This window comes from Rhinolophus ferrumequinum, chromosome 11, assembly GCF_004115265.2.
Source record: "Rhinolophus ferrumequinum isolate MPI-CBG mRhiFer1 chromosome 11, mRhiFer1_v1.p, whole genome shotgun sequence".
Classification (NCBI taxonomy): domain Eukaryota; kingdom Metazoa; phylum Chordata; class Mammalia; order Chiroptera; family Rhinolophidae; genus Rhinolophus; species Rhinolophus ferrumequinum.
Window position 1 is genome coordinate 65932466 of NC_046294.1, and position 19963 is coordinate 65952428.

Below are 19963 nucleotides of genomic sequence, written 5' to 3' on the forward strand. Positions count from 1 at the left end.
AGGAAGAGTACTTTAAATTTTTCAGATAATTTTGGACATTCTGTGATAGTACACTGAAACTTGAGAAGTGGTAGCTTTTAAAGTTTGTTACGATGTGGAATCTGAAGCCACATCAGTAAATTTCTTACTCTGTTACATAACAATCCATTGGCTTATCTTGTACTTTGAATGGATCATTCACCCATGCATGATTTTGTAATGTTAACTAACCATCGGTCATTTTGAAAATATTGGCTCACTGAACTTTGCAGGTTTTTGGAATATTGACACATTTAACATAATATTAAAAATAAAATGTATTAATACCACCACCGATCACATCAGAAAAATATGTTAAGTACTGAGAAGTGGTCAAGCTCACGGTGGAGAATTCCAGGTTTCCAAGATTCTTTTCTCCTGAAAGCTCAAATTTTATCATTAGCAATGAATCCTGTCGGTTGTTTTCCTTTAAGTGACAGGCTTACTTTGGTTCATTTTTTGTGAAAGTGTCTGCCAAATACCCAAGTTTGAATAGCCACAGTTCTTAGTCAGTTATTCTTACATGTGAAAATCGTGTTCAATAAAAAGTGACTAGTTTGGCTCACAACTTAATCGCATGGTGGCTTTTCCTTGAGACAACCATCATACTTTGGCATGCCAAAGAGTGTGTGCATATTCTCCATTTTGAAACAGAGACTATTAAAAAGACACATATTAAATGGTCAAGATTTAATAAAATATATAATGTTTACTGTTTCAAGGATATTCTTGAGTGACAGTGACATTTTTTACTATGACTACAGGATGGTGAGGGAAACTGATTACTATATCACAATGTGATGCCACTGCTTTGATTTGTGCTAAGATGCCAGAGGTCCAGAGAGCACACTTTGGGAACCACTGATTGAAATAAATGTTTCCAATACACTCTTGTCTCTCTTCCTTTTAACTATGTATCCTTATAAATGGTTGTAGTCTGTAAAAATCTTGCTACATTTAATCTTCATATTAAGACAAAGTATTAAGAAACCTTTAAGAACAATTATTTCTTACTTTTCTCATTACTCTATGGTCATAGAACTTCTATGGAAGTATTTATTTCCTTATTTATAAAATAAACTATCGATCAATAAGAATAAGCAAGCATGAATCACCAAGAAAACCCTGTAAAAGAAGTGAAAAGTAGAAACGGTGCTAGCCCTATCATATAGTAAAACATAATATTTCTATAATTAAGACTTGTTTTCACTCACAACGAATAGACTCGTAAACCAATTAAGCTTAATTAAAACACAAAAACCAGAAACAATAAAAAATTGGTAATTCAAACACACACACACACACACACACACACACACATTAAAAACAAAAACAAACAAACAAACAAAAACTTCTGTATGGCACAAATACACCATAAGCAAAATCTGTGCAAAACAGCAAATTGCATTTTCTGTGCAATTTAACACAGACAATGGCTATTACCCCAATTATATAAAGAGCACCTGAAAATCAAGAGGAAAACAACAACCAAACTGAAAAATGAAAAAAGAATGAACAATTAACAGAAGAAATTACTCATAATAAAAGCAAATATTATATTTTATACATAAGATGGGCAAAAATCCAAGTTAGGCAACATATTTATTGACAATACTATAGGAAACAAACACTCTAAAAAATTGTAGAGATGCAAAATTAAACAACCCTCATGGATAGGAATTTGACAATGTCTAGAAAATTACATGTACATTTACCCTTTGACCTAGCAATCCCACTTCTAAGAACCTAACCTAACCCAACAATATAGCCATTAAAAAGGATGAAGAAAATGTCTATGTACCAAAATGTCTATGCACCAAAATGTCTATGTACCAACAAACTTGAGCCTAAATCTAATCAAGCCATAAACCCAAACTTCAAATTAACAGTAAATAAAGAATTAAAAAAACAAGTTAAATAACAACATGAGGAAGCACAGAAAAATATCCAAATTATGAAATATTTCTATAGGACAACTGACAACTGACCCAACCAAGTACAGGCATGAAAAACAATAACAACAAACCAAAAAAAAAAAAAAGGAGGGACTTAAAAGACATAGCTACCAAATGTAAAGGTGGACCCAAATCAGAAAATATCAACTCTATAAGACATTAAACAAGTGGCAAGAAATCGAGTAAGGTGGGATATTCGATGATATCAAGCAATTATTGCTAATTTTGCTAGGTATGACACTGGCACTGTAGTTATACAAAAACATGTTTGTATATTTAGAAATTTGTACTACCGTATGCTGGGGTAAAAGGAAATGAGTTTGAGATTTAATTTAAATTACTTTAGCAATAACAACAACACAGCATTGACAAAGTAAGAGTAGCACAATCTTGCCAACATTGAATTTGGTGGTTGGTTTTGGAAGTTCATTAAACTATTCTTTCTACTTTTGTATAGCTTAACATTTTTAATTATTCCCTGAATCTCTTTCTGGGAATAAGATTAGAGACATAGGCAAGAGTTATATCATGAATGCCATACTAAAGGGCTTGGGCTTCATATATATAAAATAGAAAATATTAAAAGGATTATATCTGTCTTTTAAGAAAACATTTCTAACATCAGTTAGAAAATGAATGGGGATGGGGAGGCTGGAAGAAGTAAGACCTGTTCAAAGGCTTCTACAATTTATAGGAAAAAGAAGGTTTGGGTTAACTAAACAGTATGGATTAAGAACAGGAATTGTGTTGAGAGTTGTTTAGGAGATAGAATAAATAGAATTGGTGACTGACTGGATATAACAGTAAGGCAGTGAAAGAAGGCTACGATGCCTCACAGAATTCTGAATTGCGGGACTGGATGGATAAATAATGGTGACACCAACTGATATGAAAGAAAGCAAGAGAACGAGGCAGCTTGGATTTAGGTTGATTCCAGGGATGTAAGTTTATAAAGCAGGTATATAGAATATAGGTATATAAGGTTTCAGGGAGATAGAGGTGCTAGCAAGAGTCAAGTGTTTCATCATTTTCATTTGCATTTAAAGACCCAAACTTCCAATTATGCATAACACTCTAACATTTAATAACAACTTCATAGTAGGTTCCCTCACCACTTGTTCACGTTTCTTTCAGTGACTCTAATATTTCCATTTCCACCACCACTACCCCATTTTAGTATATCACATTATCTCCAGCTATGGGGTGGGGGAAGGACAGTAGAAACAAGAAGGAGGGGTTTTCAACATTCTGGTCCTTACCTAGCTTTCCAGTTTTTGCTTTCCAAGTGTTCCTGACATGAACACTTACTTTAGTTTAGCTACACTGATCTGCTGACTCCCAAACACTCCTTTGCATGTTTCTGTGCCTTTGTTCCTTTGCCCCGGAACCTCCATGTGAAATGCCACTTTATATTTATTACAATGTTGCTAACTCAGTCCCTAAGGCCACACTCATTTCCTATATTCTCTATATTGGGTCATTCAAACCCACAGTGAATTGTCTCCTCTTCTGGGTTCTCACTTACTTATATGACACTTGGTCATATCTTTATAAGTCTTTATCTTTCACTAATTTGATTATAAAAGAAGTGTTTCATCTGACTTAATTCAAAGCAGGTGCTCAATAAATATTGACTGATCACATAATATTTCTATATGTTACTGAGCTTATTACACATTTACTGATATTAAGTACTTTTGGGCAATAACCACCTTAAAAATCGTTTCTTGGCATCCTGGACTCATGCTAGTCCTAAATTACACACACACATACATACACACAATTAAAACTGAATACAACTGTTTTACAACATTAAAGGTTTTGAATTAATTTGTTTTGGCAACAAAATTCTCAAAGCACAGTTTTTGATGGAAAGAAAGATCTATAATTACATTACAGTTAAGATCTGTGACAGTAATGATCTTCCAATAATTACAAAGACTTTCTTTAGTTTGTCATTTTCCTGATAGCTCCTCCCATTTTCCAGATTAGCTTGCATGCAGATGCTATTCATACACATATCTATTCTTTATTATTCTATTTTAACTGACTTATTTTAACTAAGGATAGCCTGTACTTTTGGCTTCAATGTTAGTATACTAAATCCATAGTTTTCTAGTTAACTCAGAATAAACAAGATCATTCATATGATCTAAGCATTACTAAATTTTAAGCATTAAAATGGGAACCAGAGCTTTGCACTAGACATTCTAAGTTAAAAATACACATTCATATCTGAATTCTGTATTATTAAACAACTCCTGTAGGAACGATATAGAAAGTATAAAAGTTACGTAACAGAGCTTACAAACTAAATGGTGAAATTAGACATAGATACCTCAAATGACAATAAACAGAAGGAATGTAACTGAAGGCTACAGGCATAGTGATATAATGGAAAGGGTACTAAAAACCTGAATTCTTTTCCCTTCTCAAACACTGAGAGACCTTGATCAGGGTATCAATTTTCTCATTTGAAAAATGAGAAGATGATCTCTAAGGGCCTTTTTGCATTAACATTCTCTGGTTGATGTGAAATGCTGTTTCTAAACGCTGGTGGAAAGTTTTCAGAAGCAAAATGACCAAAATGCTTTAAAATTACCTTCTCATTATTTTTACTAGTTTAAAAAAATATTATTTTTTAAATAACCATTTTAGTCTAATAAACTGATAAAAAAACAGATTTTGAAGATATCTAAGATTCTTTTCAATGTGTTACACTCTTGTGTTCTCTATAAATGATCCAGTTAAGAAAACATACCATATTCTAAACATTTTTAAAAACCCACACATTTCTTGACAGAATCTATGTTGCTCAATGTTTTTCTTCTTTCTCCAGTTTTTTTCTTTTTTGCCCCAAATACATCAAGGGATTATGATAAACTATTTTATGTAAATGATGAGAGTAGTCTTGTAAATAATCTTTACAAGATTAAAAATCTTTATAGTCTATGATTTTCAAAGTCCTCACAAAATAGTGTATGGGCTTGTTCTCAGATAGTTCTATTAAAAATGTATTATCGAATATTAGTGTCAGCATTAAAGAGTACTAGGCCTATACATATTAGTGAGTTTTAATTTCCGTAACTTATTTTTAGGGGGTTCATATAATCTTAACAGGTCTTCAAATACAGCTGTTTCTTCACTAGAATGCAATCTCCAAAAAACACATTTTCCACTTCGTAAAGAACAGCCAAGTGACCATCAGGATGCGGAACATGGACATAACCATCAGAGTATAGGGGTTGGCTGCTAGGTCAGGATGTGTTAACTCAAATGCTGGCACTTGGTGCTGGCTGTTGGCTGGGGCGCCTGGCTTCTCCAAGCGGGCTGCCTTTGCTTCCTCCATGTATGGCAGCTGGGTTCCCAAAGGAAGCATCCCGATGGCAAATGCGGAAGCTGTTAGATCCTCCCCATGAGTTTTTATCATTAGCTCTTCAAAGCCTAATTTTACTTTCTAAAGCAAAGAATTTTAGTTTCCCTAGTTGCACCCCAAACTATCTTTTTTTCCAAGATGAGTGTATTATAGTGGGAACAACTTGAGTTCTTTCAGCAAAATTATATGAGTGGCAACAAGACCCAAGGATTAAGGTCACATGACAAGGTACATTTCCAAACCAATAAAACTAGCCCAGTGGTAGTTCTTAGAGGATTTAAAGACTAATTCAATGGTGATTTTACATTGCAATCAAGAGCAGAAGTGAACTTACCAAAGTTGTCACTGTTACCCATAATGTGAATAAAATTATTTTTAGTAAGTTTGAATTGACGTGATTATTTCATCAGCAGAATTGTTGGCAAATATTTTTAAATACTTTGATGTAACAACAGGCTTCTGCATTTCAGATAGCCAATTTGTTTTGTATTTTGTTAATGCTAATATTTGTTTCCTTAGAGGAAACATGAACCTGTCAAATAAGGATACTATATGGGACAGAGGCCCCAGCTCAATTTCACCGGTAAGGACGGAAGAAACATTTATTCTAATAGAAGCAAAACATGACATATAGGGTCATAAGTCTTGAATGGTCATATTCTACAATGTTATAAGGCAATGGGGTCCTTCTCCACAAAAGCTGACTTTTTCCCCCCAGAAAATGTGTATTTTTTCTAATTTGGAGAACAAGATAATAGTGTTTTTCTTAATACAAATGAAACATAAAACTGTTTCAAAAATAAATATATTCCCAGGGAAAAAAGTAATGTATTAAAAGGGTAACCGCGTAGCATCTAAGCAGCAGGTAAATATTTAGTTTCTTTAAGCCTCAATTTATTCTTTCATAAAGTGGGGATGACATCTCAACTTCATAGAATATGAGCATTAAATAAGATATGAAGAAAAAACCTAGTACTGTGTCAAGAATATAGTGCACACAAAATGAAAAGTAGGCCTATCTTCAAATTTTAGATAGAATTTCTGGCAAGATTTATGAATTACCTCTATTCTGGATTATGTTTTCCAAAGAGCTTCATTAAAAAATGAATTAAATCATTGGTAGTACTAGATCCTCCCCATTCTCTCTCTATAGTTTCTCTTTTTCTATCCGATTATAAAAGTCACATATACTAAAGGTGGAAAATAAAGTACAAATAAACAAACAAAAATTCTTTATAGTTTTATCGTACAGAAAACCCCATTGGTAACACGGTGGTTTCTATCCTTCCAATATATTTTTTCTAAGCATATATATGTATATGCATAAATACAAATTTACTGAAGGTCATAATTTTATTACATTTTTGTAATTTCCTTTTCCCCATAATTTCCCCCAAATATATATTTTTAAAACTTCATGATAATAAATGATTTTAATTATGAATTTAGATGATAGGTTTATGACAGTTCTATAGTGTTCTCACAGGTGATGCACATCAAAGACATCTGTGATCTGTAATAATCTAATTATTAAAAAATAAAAAACACTGAATTTCTGTACCCAATTTACCACATCTATAATTAGCCCATTTACTAAAGTAATCACACTATTACAATGAATTAACTAAAATATACTGTTAATTAAAAAAAGATAACCTTTTCAATCACAGCCATTCTGCTATAACACAACATATGTGCCCCTAAAAAAAAAAAAAGCATTGTACTATGCAAAATCATGCAATACAACCACAGGGCTTATGGGGAAAATGAGGCTAAGGTTACATACAACACTTTAAAAACTGCATCAGTTTTCCATTTAAAAAAAGGAACCTAAGAAAAAAACAATACCACAGTTTTACATGTTAAATGGTTAAAAAATACATATATATTACAATAAATAGCACATTACCTTGCAAAAGACCTGAAGGTTGCTTGTGGAAGTGGGTGTTGAAAGGGCTGCAGCTTGTGAGTTATGAAGCAGTGGAAGGAGGATGATCTGAAATTGGATGGAAAGTTGTAACACCAGATGTGGATGGATGGCGCTCATAACACACTGGTGAACTGTGGTAAAGGGTAGATGTTTGGGGGACATGCGTGTGTTTAGGTATTCCTAGGCAGCTCAAATCAGCAGGGTTTAGTTTTCTGAATTCACCTAGTATTTCTCGTGGATGAAATTATGCATAAGAAAATGTAAAATTCACAATTATGCTCAAATTATTCCAATACATCAACTGAAACAAATTTGCATAAGTGTTAATAACAGAACTGACGGCATGTTGCATTCTAACATTACATCACTTAACCATAGCTCTTATTAAGACAAAAGGAAGACTAAAGAAATTATCCCAAAATACCAGACTCAAAACTTTAATACACAGAGGTTAAATTGTTCTTATTTTAAAAAGTTAATTTGACAAAGTTCACTTGCAAGGTGATGGGAATGAGAAAAAATTGTGGAAAATCTGCGCTTTTTTTCAATTATTACTGGTATATTTCCTTTCAGTGTTTTTTCTTTACATACATATTTACCATATTGGGATAACAGACTTGATTTTTTTCAGTCTACACTGCATCCTTTTCATTTCACCATGTTTTTTGAAAAATAAGTGTTATTCCTGGTAATAAAATAATCCATGTTTACTGTAAAATATTTTCTCCATCAGATTTTTATATTTACTCCCAGGAGGTCTCCCAGAGATAAGAAAAAGAAATTGCCCTCTCCACTGGAAAATGTTTTTAATTGTCATATAATTTATGATAAGTAATACTCTATACATAAATTCTTATCTTCCTTATATTTAAGATTTGGCCATACTAAAAAAAAAGGCAAAAACAAAAACAAAGTTAATTAAGCAGTTTATAATTAGATTTGCATTATTTGAAAAGGAAAAGATATCCAATTTTATCAAGAAAAATGAGATGTTCTGATATCATTAGAATGAAAAAATAGCATATCTCAGATAATTGTCAATTACTTCCTAGAATATGAAGTATGTTTTTAAAACCATAATGACAGATCAAGTTTGCAAATTCCAAAGCTGTAATAAAGCAAGCAAAATTTTTATTAACCAAAGGTATTTTATATATTTATAAGAAATATAGCTAAGTTACTCGTAGAAACTTTAAAAAGGAAGCCCAGTAGACCATTCCTTCCATGCTAGACAGAATAAAATCCAAATGATCTTAATATTAATTCAGCTTTTAAAGGCTCTTAGAAGAGAAAAACGGAATCTATCACCTCTCTTGATAATGACTATGTCTTGCAGCTCTCAGTCAAGAAATGCAAATGTATTTACCTATATTAGAGTTTATAGACTTATAAAAGGAAATGAAATAAAATCATGAGGGCACTTGGATGAAAACTCCTTGCAATTAGTAATAAAAACACCAAGATAGTTTATTTCTATTAATGAGACAGAAATGGGAGTAAGACATTGACTTTCTGTCAGCTTGAGGGAAAGCAAACGTGTAAGAAAATAGTTTGGGGGCGGTGGTCATAGTTTTAAGCAAGTTACCTTGTGTACCTTATATCTTCATCTGTGAAATGGGGATAATAATAGTACCAGCCCCACACGTAGTGTGGCATAAAGCCTAAAATTAAGGCTCAATATCATGTGCTGCCATGAGAGCTGATAAAATTGGGAGGATCTCAGATGACTTAACTGCAAGTTCACTTCCCTACTCTACTCACGTGGATAAGGCCTCCTGGCCAAACCACCCCTTCTTATCAAAAAGACGAGTACAATTCCTGTTTATTCCTGAGTAGCAGGTTTCAGTTCCCTACTAGCCATGGCATTATTCAAACAAACCAATCACAGCTTCCCACAGGAACCACAGGTACCTCGCCCTCTTGATACTACAGACAAGGCATCCCTTCCACAGCCTCCATTTGTTCTCTCCTGAGTGCAGTCTCCGTATAGCCCTGCGTGGCATGCAGTGTTTTCTTCTCCTGGGCTGTGAGTACGTGTAACCAATCAACTGTTGATCTCATCTGTCCAGTGTTGGGTGTTACGTGTTTGGCCATCCGTCCCCATGACCCAAAGTTGGGAATCCCTCCCTCACCAACAGAGTGAATAGGAGGCAATTAAAAAAGGTACTGAGAATATTATAGGAGTTAATACCTGTAAAGCTCTTAAAACAGTGGCATATTACCTACTACATAAGTATTTCCTACGTATTATTAGAATTATGTAACACTGAGTTCATAAAGTACAATGTAAACTGTTTAAACATTATTTAACAAGTTAAAGACAAAATTTATAGCGTAGACTGCATTTAGAAAACTATTAGTTGGCTCACAGTAGTCCCTTAATTTAATATTTCGCTCAACAAATGACCCAGACAATTTTATTTATTGATTGAATTTTTATGAAAATTTGTTTGAGTCAAACAGGGGATATGCCTGGAAGCAAGATCTTAACAGACTGAGAAAAATGTTTCATGACCCAGACAATTTAAAAGAAAAACTAAAATTGGAAAGTAAAGCCACTTAAATGAGAAACACTCATTTACAAAATAATTTGTTACACTCTATAATGAGTACATGATCATTTTCAACAATTAAAATTTAGATTGAAAAAATCATTAAAAATGCAGAAAGTCAAGATTACACCATGCTGCCTTAAACATAAAAACAAGTATATAATATTTAAATACCCTTTTTTTCCATGTAGTAACTTATTTTAGATGATTGAAATTTTATTCATGTCTTCACAATTGTTAAAGATAAATAATAAGTATCTACAAAAAGCCAAAAGGGTATGTTTTCCATTTTTACCTCCCGTCATAATTATTTAGAAAATATCTTTCCAACCACACAGTCAGGTCTCTAAAACCTAGGTCATATTTTCTGGTCTTCAGGTATACCTTTCCGGTCTTCAAAAACCCTAGAATGTAAATATTAACTAACTGTAAAATTAAATTATTTCGTAATATAACTATCTTTTTCGATCTTTAGATCCTAATCGATTACATCTCTAGATTAATATACAATGCCTAACTTACATATTTGACAAATTCCTGAAATTTATACAAGTTTTAATTACCAGAGAGTATAAAAGCAGAGCAATACAATTGTAGCTATCTTTTGAATTCAAAATTAGAGAGAGAAAGGTAATTTTCTGACTAAGTATTAGTAAGTCCATCAGGTTCCTAAAAAGAAATCCTGGAATGATTGATATAATAACATAGAGGAATATGTTACAGAGACAGCCATGATATCTTCATTTGCCTCCAGACTGTTATTAATCTAAAAAATTAATATATCTATGTCTACATACCCGAGTCTTCATTAGCCACCTACACAGATGTTGTTACTCTCTTGATAGTTGACCTGCAGCTTCTATAGATAGCTATTAAATCTATGAGCTTTTGTTTTTATCTCAATGTGTCTTTAATTTTGCATCTCATTTAATTTACCATTTCATTTGGATTTGTTCTCTGCACTATCCTTCGCTTAAATTATTTGCTTCACTTTATTATTTCTAAACAGTAATAGCTCTTAAATTTTTATAAAACATTTTTATTGTTAAAACAAACAAAAGACAATGAAGAAGTAGAAGGTAAAATAATTTCCAGTAATCCCACCACTCAGAAATTAACACTATTAATTTTGGAGTCCATCCTTTTGCATGTATCTTTTTACATTTTTAAAATTAAAATGAAAAAAACTTCCTATCCTTTAGGAAGAAGAGCCTTTTCCACTCAAACCTATTATGGCATGTATTCCCTTCAACACATAGATCTACATCCTAAGCATTGTCCAGTGGTCCAATGTATTTATGTCACACATCACTTGTTTCACCAATTCCTTTGTTAACAGCAATCTCAGAGTATGAAGCATTTACTGATGATGCTTTAAGGGTGAGAGCTGATTCAACTAGAAATTAACCGTATACTGAGATAAGGCTTAATCCAGGAGGAAATAAATGTAGAAAAGGACAAAAGAAGATTACAAAGGATAACAATGTGTTCTTATTTTTTAGCTCCCAATATACAGCACTGGCACTGACCTTTACAGAAGGCTTGGTGGCCCAGGAGTAAGAAGCAAAGGGCTTTGCCTCTTAAGTGGGTGTGGATGAAAGAGGGAGCAAGGAGGCAGGTTGCCAGCAGAATCTTTTAAGTGATCCGTCGACCCCAAATTGTAGGAACCAGTTAGAAAAAAATGGCATAAATTGTTAAGCTTTTATTTTTAATCTTGTCATTGCTTCCAGTGTTCCAGAGATAATTCTGTTTAAATATAAGCAAGAATGACCCATCATTTTGTCAGGATTTTTAATCTTTATGAGAATAAAATTACAACCAGACCTAGGCAACCTTTTTTTCTCAGGCATGGACCCCAATCCTAAACTTGAACTTCTCAAGTTTTCTATTAGTCTGAAGATAATAATTAACACTCATTAATTAAGGGAAGGAATTGTATAGCCTTTTGAAATACTCAGATAAAAAGTGTTATGTAGAAAAAAAAACCTTTATTATGCTAGCTTAATCAGTCATGCAATAACTGACAGGAAATATTCTCATACCTTACATTTGCCATACTGCTATTTTAAACCATGAAAATGCTTTTTTAAATTTCCTTTTTATGAGTCTCAGAGTCAAAAGCTGACTGCCCATTGCCATGGAGACAGTTCTATTTAAAGTACTATATTAGTCCTTTCCTCACAGAAGAGGGATAGAAAAGTGGTCAATAGAAAAACATCACTCTCCATGGTTTAGAATGAAGAAACTACATAAGCTTCTGGGGCAGCTGACACATAAGGGATTTGGGGAGTGGGGTCGGGGTGGGGGGGTAATAATTTAATACAGTCCATTATCTTTCCTGAGTTAAGATCAACCGAGGTTAAATTTTAGCATTAAACAAGAGATAATATAAGGGAAACTACTATTATCTCAAAATTAGATGCAACCAAATATCAAAATAAAATTACTTGTATTCACTATCCTAGCTAAAACTGCAACTAACTGAAACCTCTCCTTTTCAAAGAGCAATCTTTTATACTTCTGATTTATCTAAGGCCCATGTATAATATACATTCCTTATGTTTGTTTTGTTTCACTTTTTAGGCTTCCTGATGTGCCTTTCTGACATCCCATTTGTAGCTGAAGAGTAAGCTACCAGTTTACAGGTGAAAAAGAATATCCATAATTTACATGCATATTTAATCTTGTCTAAGAGACTTCAAACAATTTTAAAAACCAATGTTATCAATCTTAAATCTATCTTTAGGACAAACATTATTATTTCTCCTGTTTAAGGGGAAAAAAATGTCCTTAGGAAGTACAAATTCCAGTTATATAAATAGTCACAGGGATGTAAAGAACAGCAGAGGGGACAGAGTCAATAATATTATAACTATGTTTAGTGTCAGATGGGTACTAGACTTACTCTGATTACTTAAGATATATAAATGTCTAATCACTATGTTGTACATCTGAAACTAATAATATATGTCAACTACAACTGAAAAATAAATCTTTAAAAACATGGAAAAACAGAAACAAACAAAAAAGTCCAAGACAAATTTTTTCTCCATAAAAGCCTAAAACATCAATCTTCCTTGAAATAAAAATAATCTAAGATGGAGAGACCCATCAGAATCTACCAATGTCAGTGCCAAAACACTTGTTTTTATGTAAACAAGCAATTCCAAGAGATATTTTCACTTGACTTCAGTCATCAACAAGCTTCCAAAACCCAACTCTCTTTTTCTCCTTAAGCTAAAGTTCAGAATCTAAGAACAATAAAATAAGACATATTTTTCTTAAGGTTAGAGCATATTGTACCTGAAGGTCTCAAATCTGTAACTATATTTTAAAGACAGACAAAAGGAATTTTGAATCTTCCTGACCTAGAGCTGGTACTGTCATTAATGTCTATAAGAGTAGGGATTTATTATTGATTTAATTTGAAACAATTTCCTCTTTTTACCATTTCTCAAACAATTCATAGTGCATACTGAAAATCAAATGGACATACACAATTCTGATTTGTGGAAGCATTTGGTTAATAATCCCAGATCAGTGGTTTTCAATTCTTACAGTACATCAGGCTCACCTGGAGGGTTGGTTAAAATACAGACAGATGGGCCCACCTCCAGAATTTCTGATTTCAGCAGGTCTGGGGTGGGGCCCCCAAAATTGTATTTCTAACAAACTCCCCGGTGATGCTGATGCTGCTGGTTCCAGGACCTCACTTCAAGAATCATTGTCCTACACGTTAAACAAACTTATTAGCCTATAGAATTGTTATTCCCTGTTAATAAATTACTTCAGTCTTTCCCAAAATGAACCATTTTAAATAACACAATAGCTCCAGTCTCTGGGGGAGTCAATCATAGCAATTTGGAAAGGATATTAATTCAATCAAAACCAAGTTAACTCCTAAAAATTGCTATCCAGTGGTTGGATGGCAACTGTGACTTACAATGACATTCAGGAAAATAAACCCCTGACCAGCAGTAAATGGCTTGTGTCCCCTGTGAATTCAACTGGCAAGCAAGTATGAAAAGCAAGTATGTATTATAATACTGTGAAGAGGAACTTAGTATTTGAATGTAAATTTTTCTTAGAAATACCTGTAAAGCAATTATGCATTCATTACATATGTTCCAGAAAGGGCATGTATCAAGTTTCTGTGAATCTAATCTAGCTTTCCAACTGACTTGTATTTTCATTTTAGAAATCCTTTATCTTGAATTGATTTACAGCTGATAGCACATTATATTTTAGTGTTCAAGTGCTCTAAAGTCCTGTCAAATAGTTAATTATCCATAAACACTAAAATGCATTAAAATGATTATAAAGATAGAATAAAAGGAAATGGCCTTTTATAATAACAATGCACTCCTCTTCTCTTTTATGGTCATGAAATGCTTACCTGTCACTGAAAAAGTGATGAACGAGTTAGGAGTTCTAGAGGACAAATTACTTCATTTTTATGACATCAGAATACCTCTCATGAATGGTAATACAGTGTTTTATTAAAAGCTAAAATTTATAAACACACACTGCCAGCCACATAGGTTCAAATTTTAGTGACACTCTAAAATAAGAGAGGCAACACTCTGCAGCACGTTGATGGCAGGATCGTAAATTAATTTCCACTCAGTAGTTTTAAAAATCCAATTGTTTCTATAAATATCTCGAGTTAAATGAAGTTATCATAAAGATACTCATTATCAATTCTTTCCATTTGCCATTATGACTTATATGTTCTCTTCAATAGCTTTAATAAAGACCATAGTAAAGGACGCAAAAAAAAAAAAAAAATACATAGATGTTGTGTACTTACATTTACAAGTTTAACATCAATGAAAAGTAAAATATTTTCCATTAATGGCTGCTTATATGTCGTGGGAATTTGTTTTTTAAAACCAAGTGCATCAGATTAGTAATTACTTCATAAAAGAGAACAAGATAAGAATGATTGTCCATAGCAATACCTAGGTTATGTATGTTTAATTCCCCCCTATACAATCACAATAGGCAATCGTAACAAAAGTTGGTCCAAAGAACTCCCAGCAGATCTAATTTGAAGCACACATTAAAATGCACAGTTGTCCATCTTCATTTCAATGAAAAATCTGGTTGACTGAATAGGGTTTGAATCTTGCACGTTGCACTGGTTGTCATCGCTCTGGGTATCATTAGATCTCAACCATGTGAAACATCATCATATACGGATGTAAATTGATGTTTACAACATTAAATGTGCAACCCGGATAAATGGTGCCATTATTATATCCACTGATTAAATGCTCACTGTGAAATTTTCAAAGCTCATCTCCATAAAATGTATTTTGAATAATTTTTCCTTTTCCAATTATTGACAGCCACCACTCCTACTCAGCAGAGGAAGTGTTTGTTTCCACTGAATTACCCACCCCTCATGCACACTCCCCAGCACCAGCATTCATGTATCTGCATTTGGGTATGTCCTACCTGGGACAGCTCTGCAGTATGTGTTTATTTCACTTATTATATGACACATTTCTTGAGTGACACTATGTTAATGCTGGTTGAGGAAGGTAGTTAGTGAATTAGGCCATTAATGGAACAAGACAATGAGTTCAACACTTTAAAATTACTTACTAAAGAAAAACGACTATGCCTGTTGCACTGCCTATCTGTAGGGACAAAGAATATCTACGGAACTACCATATATTCGCTTCACTAGAGACATCAAAGACAGAGCTCTGAAATCCCAACAATGGAGACTCTGACAAGCACAAAATACGTTCAAATTCTTGAGTGATTAATTTTGCATTATGATATATCAATCCAAACTATTCATATAAATTATGTTTTGGAAAACTATCAAAGTATAACTTTAATTAAAATCTAAGGTTCCGTAATACGTAATGGCACTCCTACTGAAATCAAACAAGGTGTGACAATTTCAAGAAGTAAAAAGCACTCTGTTTATAGTGCTAAATGACCGGACAAATGTGCTTTCAAGTATATTCAGATTAAATTTTAAAGTTTTACTTTGGATCCACCCAAATTATATGGTATCCATCCAAGTCCTTCTAAATAGCAGTTTTATTACGATCAGCTCTGATTAATTTTGTACACCAATGAGTTAGAATGACATAGAAATGTTTTTTTAATAGGTACTATAACTATCTGTATTTTAATAATGAGCAAATCAGAATTCAGAAAAATCATCTGACCAAAGCCTCTGATGCCAAATTCATTGTATTTTCTGCTATACCAGGAGGCTGGCAGACTAGACTGCTGGCCAAATCCAGCCCACTGCCGTTTTTTTGTACTGCCTGGGAATTAAGAATGGGTTTCATGTTTTTAAAATGATTGGAAAAAAAAAAAATCAAAAGAATGTTCATGATGGTTGGCAAGAGGAGGAAGTCAAAATTTGCTGAGAAATTAGCAAAAATATATTCTGGGATTAGAAAAGAATGGCCATTTAATTAGCAACAGATAAAAGAGCTAGTTAAGCTAGCTCAATAGGTCAAAACTGTTCAGTGAGAACTTCAATTTGTTTGCAATTGATTTAGTATTACAAGTAAAAAAATTTGCATTTCTAATATAAAAAATAGAGTATAAAATATCTGAATTTGAAACCACTCCTATTAATCTCTCAAATAATCAGGTCCTATTAAGTTTCATTCATTTTACATTTGGCAAGAGTCTTTTCCATAAAGAAAAATATGTAGGATGTAAGGTAACACAATGTTTACACCCATAAAATGAGCCAGGCTTTGAAGTTAAACCTGATGTCAAATCCTGAGTCTGCCACTTATTAGTACTATGACCTAAGCAAGTAACTAAAGCTCCCTGAGCCCTAGTTTCTTCATCCATAAAATGTAGTAATTCTTCATAGGTTCATCATGACGATTAAATGTGATATATATGTAGAGCTTAAATACTTAGCAAAGTCTACGTGTGGCACATAGGCAGTATTCAATAGAAGCTACCATTGTTATTGATATAATAAAATGCATTTCAAAACTAAGAGTTATAGTTTCAGATAATTATAATAATCTTTCACAAAAATCTAGCTTTAGGTACCCATGAGGTAAATTTCACATATATGCATATTTGGAAAGACAAATTTCATTTCTTCAACTGACTAGTTCCATCTTTGCAATAAAGATATAAAAATATGTATCTAAAAATGAGAATGTATACTTCCATTACAAGTAGCTATTAATTAGTAGGCAAATAAGTCTTACTCAAATATATATTTTTATACTTGAGAAATCTTTGGTGCAATAAATAATATAGCCCTAAATCAGCCATTTTTATACTTGGTTATCCTTATTCCTATATGATATGTTCAATACATTCTTTATGAAACATAAGGCTAAATGCCTGTCATTCCTTATTAGATTTGAGCAGCAAAACGCAAGGCATTTCAATACATCATTGAATATCCTGTAATATTCATGTGTCCCTCAGGAGGTGGTCAATATCCTGGCCCATAGACCAATGAATGACTCATTTGTGGGTGGATCTAAAAAAAAGTAAAGGCTAGCTAGCTAAGCGGTAGTCCAGGCCTATGATCAATTCTCTGGTTCACAGTTACCAAGGGAGTGCCTGCTAGCCAAGGATATCACAGCTGGCTTGGGAGATTTCCAAAGAAAAAGAGTTGCGGGGTGTTGGAAGAAGGAATGGCTTAGCCAGAATTCTATGGGGAAATGAACCTTAGGAGATGGCCTATAGAGAATCTTGCAGGTTTGAAAATATGCCTTTAAACTATCCATCCCTTATAGAACACTAGCAGATTCAGCCATCCCTTATAGAACACTAGCAGACTCCAGGAGGTGGAGCATGTGTCCATATCAAAGCAATGGCCATTTTAAAATTCTGAGAAGGACCAACAACTAAGGCCAGTGTCCTGATCCTCTTAGTTGGCTAACATACTTTCTCCCAACAGAACTCTCTCCAAAAAGTCATACAATATTTAATTGAAACATTCCCATGGTCACAAAGATAAAATAATCCTTGCTATTGAACTTCTGAAAGTGTTCCTTATAGGTAAGGAGAACAAAATATGGCTGTGAAGAACAGATATAGCAAACAAATAGACATATTTTGGAAAATGAGAAGTTTTTATTTTATTAGATTATATTGTATCCAACATAAAGACACTGCCAATCTTTATAAGTGAATACATCTTTAAATCAAAATCCCATTTTGCTAAAAATAAAATTTCCATTAACCAGATTCCAAATATAAGAGGCAACATGGTAGGGGAAAGATATAAATTATTAATTCTAATTCAATGTCTTATACTAAGTGCAATAAATGCAGTATACTTGCATAGCATGGCAGTCCTGGGAATAGAGGGAGAAGGCAAAGAGTTTGAAGATTAGGAAAGGTTTTTTTGAAGATGTCACAGTTTTTGGAGAAAATTTTTGAAAGACAAATAGGAATTCTACATGTTAACTGTTTAGATGATATAGGATATGTACATATTTTTAAATAGTTTATACCACATCTACTTATAGGTTTAAGGTGACTTATGAGACACGAGACTAAATGTTTTAGCTTGGCAATGTATTTACTGTACATAGTGAATTCCACCTCCTCCCACCATCCCCATCCCCATTAGTGATGTCTAAGGGACAGTTTAGATACTGGTTGGTAGTCATTTGCAGGTCTCACCAGATCTAATCAGATAGAGTAAATAGATCCTTATGCCTCTGTCTTCAAAACCACACTGAACTGCTGGCTGCCATGGTAGTGTACAGTGTAACCCCTCACCCCGCCACACACACACACACACACACACACACAAAGTGGAAAATGCCCTATACCTTTGAGGACTGCAATATTTAGGGACTCCCACATTCAGGGCTGTCCTCCATCTCCTGCCTACAGAGGTGGTTTTTCTTTATTGTAACAATGCTTCTTATCAGTAGTCTACATTGATACTTCTCTTTCTTCTGATTCTTTCCTGTCCCTTCTTCTTCTGTTGCTTCTCCCACACTTCTCAGCTTTCAAGAAAAAGAAAAAGGCTAACCTTGCTACTCAAGGCCTTTCTTTCCTTTTCAGCCAAGAACCAACCAATTAGAGCACAATGGACATAATCTTTGGATCTGACCATTCTTTAGCCATTACATAGTACTAAGGAGAATATTCCTTTAGAGCCAAAGAGGTTTGTATTTTTTTCTCCCTGGTTTCTATCAGGTAAAGATATGCTCACAAAAATTAGATGAAGATCATTTCTAGTTAGCCTAAATCTTACTATGGCAGCAGAGAAGCTTCTAGGATGTCATTGAAAAGGTGCTAGGCAGTATCTACCTGATCCTCCCACAGAATAGAGGTGACTGGGTTAGTCTTAACCACATTTTTCTGTCAGTGATATTAACCTTTAATTTTCCCCACAGACACTCCTGAGAATTACCTTTATATGTACCACACACTACTGCAAGGAAATTTGGCTCAACAGTTCTCAAATATTTTCGTCTTGAAAAACCTTCAATCTTAAAAATTATTGAAGACCGCAAAGAGCTTTTGTTTATGTGTACGTTATAACTTCCAACATTTACTGTATTAGAAATTAAAATTGAGAACATTCTAAATGTTTATTAATTCATTTAAAATAAATCTATTACATGTTAACATAAGTCATGTTTTCATAAAAATCATTTAATTTTCCAGAACAAAAACAGTGAGAATAACATTTATGTTTTTGCAAATTTCTTTAATGTTTAATATAAGACAACTGAATTTCATATCTGCTTCTGCATTCAATCTCTTGCTTTGATTGAAGTATGTAAGGAAAATATGGCCTTACACAGATATGTAGCTGGAAAACGAAAAAGATAATTGTGAGTATTCTTCGATACCACACCAAAAATTGACAAGTAGAGCTTTTTAAAGGTGAGGTGCAATGTGGAACCTGAAACTCTATCAGTAAACTTAACTTTCTATCCTCTATATTAAAATTCATTTGTCTATCTTATACTTTGAATGGATCTTTTACCCTTGTATGATTCTGATAAGCATTTTCTCAAAACTGAATAAAGCGATCCTGAAAATTCAAGAACAGACAACATTATCAGTGATAAAAATAATGGTCAGAGAGCAAAGATTATATCCATTGTGCTCTAACTGGTTGGGTCTTAGGTGAAAAGGAAAGAAAGGT

At 33.3% G+C, this 19963-nt stretch overlaps 1 protein-coding gene across 2 annotated transcripts in view; it reads right to left on the reverse strand.

Moving 5' to 3' along the window:
• Positions 1-19963, reverse strand: part of SESN3 (sestrin 3) — a 64321-nt gene that overhangs the window by 38046 nt on the left and 6312 nt on the right. Inside the window, exon 2 of one of the 2 annotated variants that reach the window (XM_033119424.1) lies at positions 7259-7345. The exons of the other annotated variant lie outside the window; for it this stretch is intronic. Within the exon in view, the coding sequence (XP_032975315.1) occupies positions 7259-7345 (87 nt within the window). The remainder of the gene's footprint in view (positions 1-7258; positions 7346-19963) is intronic. 2 annotated transcript variants of the gene reach the window in all.